The sequence below is a fragment of the Antedon bifida genome, chromosome 3, assembly GCF_963402885.1.
Source record: "Antedon bifida chromosome 3, ecAntBifi1.1, whole genome shotgun sequence".
Lineage (NCBI taxonomy): Eukaryota > Metazoa > Echinodermata > Crinoidea > Comatulida > Antedonidae > Antedon > Antedon bifida.
The window spans coordinates 18,400,549-18,409,878 of record NC_136228.1 but is presented as its reverse complement, the minus strand read 5'-3'; the positions used below and the strand labels follow the sequence as shown (position 1 = coordinate 18,409,878).

The 9,330-nt window shown below is 34.1% G+C and overlaps 2 protein-coding genes across 2 annotated transcripts; one reads left to right on the top strand and one right to left on the bottom strand.

Annotated features, from left to right (window-relative positions):
- Positions 1-495: 495 nt before the first annotated feature.
- LOC144838197 (somatostatin receptor type 2-like) lies at positions 496-1,409 on the top strand. The gene has a single exon (XM_078693556.1). It carries the CDS (start codon positions 496-498, stop codon positions 1,381-1,383), a length of 888 nt encoding a protein of 295 aa, XP_078549682.1. The 3' UTR covers positions 1,384-1,409.
- A 687-nt stretch (positions 1,410-2,096) lies between these two features.
- LOC144836816 (phospholysine phosphohistidine inorganic pyrophosphate phosphatase-like) lies at positions 2,097-9,123 on the bottom strand. The gene is made up of 8 exons (XM_078691687.1): positions 9,022-9,123; positions 7,390-7,553; positions 5,964-6,151; positions 5,136-5,295; positions 4,488-4,551; positions 3,918-4,014; positions 3,200-3,287; positions 2,097-2,871 (listed from the first exon to the last, which is right to left on the bottom strand). Exons 2-8 carry the CDS (start codon positions 7,533-7,535, stop codon positions 2,781-2,783), a joined length of 834 nt encoding a protein of 277 aa, XP_078547813.1. The 5' UTR covers positions 7,536-7,553; positions 9,022-9,123; the 3' UTR covers positions 2,097-2,780.
- Positions 9,124-9,330: the final 207 nt, after the last annotated feature.

Below are 9,330 nucleotides of genomic sequence, written 5' to 3'. Positions count from 1 at the left end.
GTAGCAACAGAACAACATCTGCTTAATGTGATTATCTGACTAAGTAAGTCTGCACCACCTATGGCTCTCATCGCTCTTATTCCTTGATTAAAGTTTCCCTACTAAATATAATTGGTTCACACATAACTGAAAACAAATTGAGATGCCATCAGATACGTTAATCTAGAAATAGATCTACAGAGTTTAGCAATGGCAAGAATTCTGGCAACAATCAACAGATTGGAGACGACTACCGAACCCTGGTAGTCAAGGTTTGAAGGTTTTCAACTATAAACACATACTGTTCTTTGAATACAGTGTAGTCTCGCTCCAGGAATATTTTCTTTTTTATGTGGAACTTTTTGTCCACCAATCAGCATTCTTTTAACCAATACTAAGTTGAAAGCCATCCAGAATCTAGACCAAGTTACAGTACAGTGGATTTTGATGGATTGACTTTTATCATAAGTAGATGTGAATACTATTGGTCTCACTGATTTAGAAGAATACAGAGCAATGGCAGTAGGTGAAGTACTGACAGTGATAGTTGCTAGTATCGGGTGCTTAACAAATGGTTTTGCAATATATATTCTACTTAATCTTCCAAAAAAATTTACTGCAACAAACCTACTAATTCTCAATCAGAGTGCAATTGATTTCTTAACATCTTTATCCGCAATTGCTTTTAATTTGGAGAAAGGAGAGAATTTATTTAAACAATCAAATGTTCTAGCCGAGTTAGTCTGCAAGATCTGGTCAAGCGGCTATCTTTTCTGGGCATTTATGCAGGCATCGACATGTAATCTTCTTGTACTGACCTTTGACCGTTATTTCGCTGTTATGTATCCATTAAAATATAATATATTCAAGGAAAAGATCAAATCAAAGGTGTTTCTTGTGTCAATACCGTGGATAACAGCTTTTGTAGTGCTGCTCTTATGGTTATGGATACACAGAATTGACGAGCAAGTGTGCTATACAAATTGGCCTAGCTTAACATATCAGAAATTTTATGGTATTTTAGTTTTCACTTTGATGTTAATTATACCTATCTCTGTTATCTTCTTTGTTTACTTCAAGATTTTTCACACTTTAAAAAATCGAGTGGGAGAGGACTCGTCCTTAGTTAGCGCAGCTGTTGTGTCCAGACGACTGAATATCATTAAAACAATGGCAATAGTTTGTTTGACATACATCATCTGCTGGACACCTAACAGAGTGCTGGTCATAATTTTTGTACTATCTGAAGGAAACGTAGAAGCCTTTGACTTTGACCTGATTTTTAATTTTACAACAGGCCTGACGATGGTTAATATTTGTATCAATCCAATAATATACACTTTCAAATATAACGACTTTAAGGAGTGCGTGCACAAGAAATTCAAGAAATGTTTGTGCAAGTAGTATCCTCATCATTGATAGGCTTATGTATTTTTAGAAATGTTTAAATGTTTTATCGCGATACCATTGACTGAGAAGGCATCTCTGTATATATGTGGAATTAATAGTAACGTCAATGTTCACATCTTAGAAGTAGACGCTTTCTGCACTCGTTTTACTAAATCTCTCAGAGTCAGACTATCGGGAGATATTCTTCCTCGGACATGAAGTTCCAAGACTCAAGGATGTGCGCTTAGAAATAGCAACAAACTATTCCAAAACATGTATAAATATTGCTATAAATCGTCCCCTGTACCAGATATGGTTAACCTACTGAACACAAGCCATGATAAATAACACTATAGACCTGATGATTTGGGGCAATCTACAAAGGAGACGGTAATGTACTTGTCAGGTGTATGACACACTTTGCGACCCCCGGAAGAGGTGGTGCGTTATTTACAAACACTTAATGACGCGGGAGTGTGCAAAGAAACCTGATGGTACGTCACCTCAATGAACAATGGTGCGACAATGTCAAACCATTACTTTACTAAAAAAGGACATTCATGGTGTGCGTCATTAATTTAAAAATGGGTACGTCATTGTCACGTAAAGGTAATTCACTTTTTTTATGCAGGTGTGCGTTCATTGTATACATAAGGTATGACACACATTGGACAAATGATGCACCTCTTGGGGGTCGTATAGTGCGTCAAATTTGACAAGTGCATAATTGAAATAGTATAACTTTAATTATTTATGTTTTTATTAAATAAGCTAAAGTTCCATACTACAAAATCATCTTTTTATTGAGTTTTATTTACATATACTGAACTGGTACATACCGATCATTACAATGTTGTTATATGTAGCAGGTCACTCACTTTCCTGGAACTCATGTGGTTGACCATACTTACTGTAACCTGGGCTGTAACCATTAAGGTTTCAACTTCTAATTAATTGCCTCATTTTATAGAATTGGTATCTAATAATTACTTGGGTGGGATATACCAGCTTTTGGAAGTGGAGTAGTAGGGTCACTGAACTGATAAGTCACATCCCTGAACTGTTCCTTAAATAGTCATGTATATTCAGATTTTAAATTCACAATCACGATAAAAATTTGGAAATAACGTCAACTGATAGATACAACTTAATCATACTCTGTGTATATAGTGTAAATAAAGTACCGTTGAGAAATTAACAAGAGTCTGTATCAGTTATATAAATTGATCTTGCATAGTCAGTAACTGTTTGTGTCCGACACAAACATAAGCAGAAGACTTTTAAGTTATTGTTAGTCCAAAGCAAGTATTCAGTCTAAGACACTCTGAAGGAATATATGACAGACATACAATTTAAAAGACTTTGCCCAACCAATTCTTCCAATCTATCTGCAACAGTCACCAAACTTTATTTCATCTATTACTTAATAATAGATCAACAGCATCTGCTAGGTTATCTACATATCCAGCAGGTCTAACTTCAGGATGCTGCTCATCTGATGGCCTTAAAAAAAACCAATTTCACTAAATAAAAAACTTCAAGTAATTTCTTTTTAACATATTGGTCTTCAATGGTTGCATAAATACCACATCAATTTTTTCCCATCAAAACATTATTTACATCTACTATACCATACAGATTGTTATTTTGATAGTTGATAATAATTGTAATACAATTTATTGTACAGTACTCTCTTTCTGTACAAACACCAGAGTTGCTCGCTATACAGTAGGTGATCTTAAAAGATCACATTGTATGAAATTTGATTAGGTGATCTTAAACGTCAAAATGACGTCATGAATGCACCATTTTGTGAAATTCAATTATATACCTGTATTTTCCTGTTCTTACTTGAAGGCCACGTATCCCACAAGCCTGTGCACCTCCAATGTCATTGACAATATCATCACCGATCATTACTGCCTAAACAATAAAATATAAAGCTCTGTCTACACATCAAACTTTATGTGACAACAAATGTGATGTTCCCATATATGGACATGTCATATCAATACCATATTTGAGCATAACACAATTTTTTTGTCAAACTAGTTTGACAGTGTAGACAGAGCTTGAGAAGAATTTGAGAACATTTTGGATTTCTTAAGAACTGAAGACATAGTTTTACAGCAATAAGTGTCATGAATTTGAAAAGAAATATGTACTGAAATTCATTAAAATCTGTGACATTTTTTAAAACTGCATACTCTATTTGTATTTATTAGTTTAGTTGTTTTTTTTTACATTTTAGAGCACCATATAGTTTTTTCCGAACCTGATAACACTACTAATAATATGTTTATATCTTTTGAAAAAGGTTTTAGACTAGTTCACTATTACAGTACATGCTTTAGATACAAATTAAGCTCTGTCAACACAATAAAACTAGTTTGACAAAAAAAAGTGTGATGTGCCTAAATATGGTAGTGATATGCCCAAATATGATAGTGATATGACATTGTCAATCATGTCCATAAATGGGCACATCACATTTTTTATGACATAAAGTTTGATAGTGTAGACAGAGCTTTAGAAAAAGAATGTAAAACCTGCCTTATCTGGTGTAACTTCCATGTCATTTAGAGCTGCCATAAAAAAAGATTCTGCTGGTTTTCCAACTACTGTAGCCTGGCAACCACAAGCATACTGCAAGAGAAGGAAGTATTGGTAGTTTTAATGACAATTGTTTACAAAAAATTATACACACATAAACAAGGTTATTTTAAAATAATTATACAATCAAATTGTATCACAAACAACAGAGGATAGCCTACTTTTTATCTTAAAGTTGAAGATGCTTGACTTATGATGTAATACAGACATTATCAAAATTGCAAAAATCTTGATTTGAAATATATGATGAAAATATCATTGCATTGACGGTGAAATGTGCAGATTTAGCGACTAACCAATCACGAAAATACCGATATTTTCATTCTCAGTTATAATACGTATAGGTGCAATTTGTAAACCAAAATATACAAGCAACAAATAAATGAATGACATTTTTCACAACTTAATATCTTATTTAATAAATGGTATTCTTATTTGTTTTTGAACAAATTAATTTAGTGAGAAAAAATACTGAATAACTATAAAAATATATGCAGTAGGCCTACCTCAAGAACTTTCATAAAAGATCCAACATCTAAATTTAATTGTCCACCATCTTTGTAATATTTTCTTGAAAAAAAAAACACACACACATTTTCATTTAAATGTAGTTTGATTTTCTGATTGAAATAAATATTTATACCATTGTATTAAAAAAATTATGGGAAGGATAGAAAATAGAAGGCTTCAACAAATTGAATTAGGAAGAATTACAAAATTGAATGTCGTTCGACATAAAAATAAAATGTTCTGAGCACCGTTGGCAAAATTGTTGTTGTGCAAGATTTGCTTATCGTATTATCATTCTTATATATAAAGCTACAAATTGCAATACTGTACATTGGTAATAGTGAAATGAAAGCACTCGGAAACTGAGTGAAGTACTTGGCAAAATATATCAGGGAAAACAATATTCGGAGAGGGCTCACTACTTGATATTTTGGTCCATGTTAAAAGAATACAGAGGGCGTTCTATTTAATATATCGTATGTAAGATACAGGTAACTCATATTTTTATATAATAAGCATGATTTGTTTTCTGAAAATCAATGCATGTTCTGCAAGTATATACCTATTAACACCCACAAATTCAGGACGATAACTTAAAAATTACGTACTAACGTAATAATCAGTGATCCAGGAAACTAACTTACCCCCTACCCAATGCAATGAGAGCTGGTTTTTCCATGTTGATCAACACTCGAAATGCATTGTTTAAATTGTCATATGTAAATTGTGACGCACAATCGCCTATAACTACACATGTAGGGCTGGCCTTTGATGATACTAAATCTCCAAAATCAGGCAAAGCATCTAATGTAAAAAGAGTATAGTTTTATTTATTTTATTTCAATTATTAATAAATCCAAGTGCCATTGGCTTTTTCAAACAGTGATGAGCACCAGAGACTTTCAGACACATGACATTAATTTGGGGTACCATAATGACATTAGGGACTTTATGAAAAACACGACGGGAAGCAACAGGATGGTGCTCATGAATAATTTATGCATGAGCTTTAAAAAAGTGGGTGGAGCTTAGCGTGAAATTCTGTCGTCTTGATAAAGTTGCCATTTTCCCGTTTACGGAGAACGACTAGAAATAATGTATATATAACCTTAAATATAGTGTTAAATTACATTTAAATGTGAAATTTTCAAAACTCTAAATAATATAATAATAACTTCTAATTTAATTGTTTAATGAAATAACATTTTTATTGGCTTAGGAAGGCCTATGCTGTATCACCAGAGCCAAGCGATATAGAAGGGCCCCACTGCGGGTCGTCATCTTCGCGCAAGGTACGTGCGTAACTAATAGAACAGCTATGTTGACTGTATATGATTTTACACTCTATCGAACACAGGATATTCGTCGTATTCCACTAACCGCCATGTTTCGTAAAGTCCCAAGCTAATCAATAACCAACTATTTAAATGGTTTATTTAAAAGAAATAACAGCTCTTCACAAAATATTGTACCTGTATGTACAAGTAAATGAGGTATAAGATTTTGTTGGCGTAGAACATGACAAACTGCTGGGATTGGTGAGAACACTTCTTCCATTTTGATGTCAAATCCAAGTTTAGTAAGCTTTGTAACAAGAACTTGACGAGTGCAAAGTGTCTCGTTTGTGCAGAATCGTACTTTAAAACCTGCCGACTTCAACCTTCAAAAAGAAATAAATAACAAATGCATGTTTCTTTATCATTCTTGATGTTCTGTTAAATTACCAAACAATGTAAACTATGTGTTTGAAAATTAAAATGAGAAGAATGCACTAAGGCGCTGGATTGATTCTAGCATGAAAATACTGTAGCATAATTGCTGGAGTCATAGTAAAACTATGGGCTGATGTGCCTGAAATAGTAAATTCTATTCATCCTATCATGGTCCAACTTTAGTTTTATGGGTTTTTAATTAATTACTTTAATTAATTCATTATTATACATCTTTTTTTACGAGTCTTTGTTTATTTATTATTTTAATGGATATTTAGTGGGCCTCCTATCACAAGCCCATTAGGGTTCCTTGGAGGTCCCTTTTATCTACCTAAAATTTATCCTTATTACCTCCGCCAAGGAGGTTATATTTTCACCCCTGTATGTTTGTGTGTGTATGTGTGTGTCTGTGAACAGCCTGGAGGCCACAGTTTTTAGCCGATTCTCACCAAATTTGGTCACAATGATCTATGCCCCAAAAGCTCGGACAAGTTTGAATTTGAGGGGAAAAGGTCATAGGTCAAGATCACAACTAATAAAAAACTATTTTACTGCCTAGAGACTACAGTTTTTATCCGATTCTCACCAAACTTAGCCACAATGATCAATGACTCATCATATACTTGTGGTTAAATTTTGAAGGGTCAGGGTCAAAGATCAAGGTCCACAAAAAAAATAATAATAAAAAAAGAAAAACCTCAGCGGGACTTGAACCAGCGATCTCAACTGTGAGAGGCTTGATACATAACCATTACACCAAACGCTCACCCACAACTTTGTAGTGTGCAGTTAGCCTATTTACACTTAGAACTAATAAAAAAAAATTTTAAAAAAATATAAATATTTTCCGGGGACATTTTATGTAGGGGAAATTTACAGTAGGGGGAGGTTTGTACTCTCAGAGTACCCTCTAGTTTATACTGTACTTGTGATTATTACCATACACTTATATTGATGTGTATTGTATTGTTTTAATGAATAAAGAGATTGATTTGATTTAAATTTGTTGATGGGCTTTAGCCCCGAAGCAAATAGTGAACTGTAACTTTGTATTGTAAGGCCAGAGAGAAAATACAATGTTGGTGATGTCATGATTGTGGTAAACATTTCTTTATTCGATTAGATGCAAGGGCAAATTTGCACACATGTGCTAACAATTTTATTTTCCTATGGCTCTAGTGCTCACCTGTTTACAGCTTGCACGGAGCCTGGTATTGCTACACCACCATCATCAGAGCTATTGTATAGAACACCTGAGATGTCCAGCAAAATTCCTTGTATATCTTTGGATGATTTATACCAGTCGCCTTCATGGTAACCACTACTGGCCATGTCTTATCTCATCACTATCTGTGTTAAACAATAAGATCTTTATCACTTTATTGACTAGACCTAGTCCTACGGGTGGTTCGAAAACAGAGACCTCAACAAAAACTTCCCAACATCCGGTAATATAAGGGGTATTTGTTTTTGAAATCTATCACTCTCACTGTATTAAAACAAACTGTCTACTTTGATGTTATTGTTTCTTGGTTTCTATATCTACAACATTTTACAGTACAATTTAATTATTTTTTACACACCATGAAAATTAAGGGTTCCCACCAAAAAAATAACAATATACATATAGACAGTATATCAGAATCCTCATGGGGAAATCTCAAAGTAAACGAACAGGATCCTGGCATAATGTCATGAAAGTTCATCACGTTAAAATCCTGTTATTTTGGTAAAATCCGATTGGGATCCTGGCATCATTTTGTTGAGAAAAACTAAAGATTGAGAAGTTTTCATTGGGGTTTCTGTTTTCAAGAAACAGACACCTCCTAATAAGATGTCGGTCAGTCCAATTACCGAAAACAACCATAAACAACCAAAAACAACCGAAAACAAACCAAAAACTAAATTTTAAAAATCTAAATAGCAAAAACAAACTTGTATAATTTTTTTTAATGTCGCCCTCTACTAACTGATGGGTGTTTCTAAAGCTAAGACCATGACAGAGAGAAGACCGTGCGTGCAAAAGCCAAGGAAAACCCTATGAAATGGTAGTGTTCACAACATACAGTACAACTAAAAAGCGTACAAACTCAATGGCTGTGTTCGGACGGATCTTGCGGTTAATCAGCTTGCGGTTTAAGGTGTAATTGAAACAGCAAGTTTATCTCAAAATTTACACCACACACGACCATTACACGTGTAAATTTGTTCCGTCCGAACAGGCTCAATGATAACACCCATACATTTACTTACAGAATCTGTAAACATATTGTTGTTTTCGGTTTTTCGATTTTTTAAAATTTATAAAAATGTTGTTTTCGGTAATTATTATATTATACTAACCCTAAGATGTTGAGAAGTTTTTTTTTCTGTTTTCGAAACATCCCTAGCCCTAGACTAATAATATAGCCTAGGCTAGGCCTATCCCATTCATACATATAGCCTAGGCTAGTTAGGGCCAGGCCTATTATAAATAGCCTAGTCTCTAGGCCTATATTAATAAATAATAGCCTTAGTCTATGAGTATAACTACTGTATTGTAGTGTAGGGACCCTAATAATAAATAATATAGCCTAAGACCTAACTAGGCCTAGGAGGGTTTAGGCCGTTAACTTTCTAGGCCTAACCAGGCTAGCCTCTAGGCCTAGTATAGCCTACCTAGCCAGCAGGGGCCGGGCCTAGCCTAGGCTATATATAGCTAGGGCCTCTGGCCTAGGCCTAGAACTAGGCCTATAGCATATAGGAAGGCCCTAATAATGTAACCTGTCCTGATAGGCCTATAATATATACACTCATATATACTCATTTGAATAAATACCTAGGCCTAGACTCTAGATCTAGAGCCTTTTAGAGTACACACACACACAGTCCCCCATCATAAATTCACAACAACATGCTTTGCCTATTTTTTGCTAACTAACTTGATGATAGGTGGCGTAATTGTTTTTTTTTTTAGAGCGGAGCAGCAGCCATACTGTTGACAGTGTGTGACGTAGGTAACTAGTAACCAATCACCAGGCACCACTCTACTACAATAAAATTTTCTAAATATTTTTTAGAGAATCATGAAAAAAAAATCAGTCTAGTCAAATAAAAAATGTGCAAACAATATGAAATTTAATTACAT

What these genes read in the sequence shown, in the direction of transcription:
- LOC144836816 (XM_078691687.1), bottom strand. Translation starts at nt 7,535, where the DNA reads ATGGCCAGTAGTGGTTACCATGAAGGCGACTGGTATAAATCATCCAAA. An exon ending in TCCGTGCAAGCTGTAAACAG is followed by an intron (nt 6,152 to 7,389) that starts GTGAGCACTAGA and finishes TTCTTTTTGAAG; the next exon opens with GTTGAAGTCGGCAGGTTTTA. An exon ending in CTCATTGCATTGGGTAGGGG is followed by an intron (nt 4,552 to 5,135) that starts GTAAGTTAGTTT and finishes TTTTTTTTCAAG; the next exon opens with AAAATATTACAAAGATGGTG.
- LOC144838197 (XM_078693556.1), top strand. Translation starts at nt 496, where the DNA reads ATGGCAGTAGGTGAAGTACTGACAGTGATAGTTGCTAGTATCGGGTGC.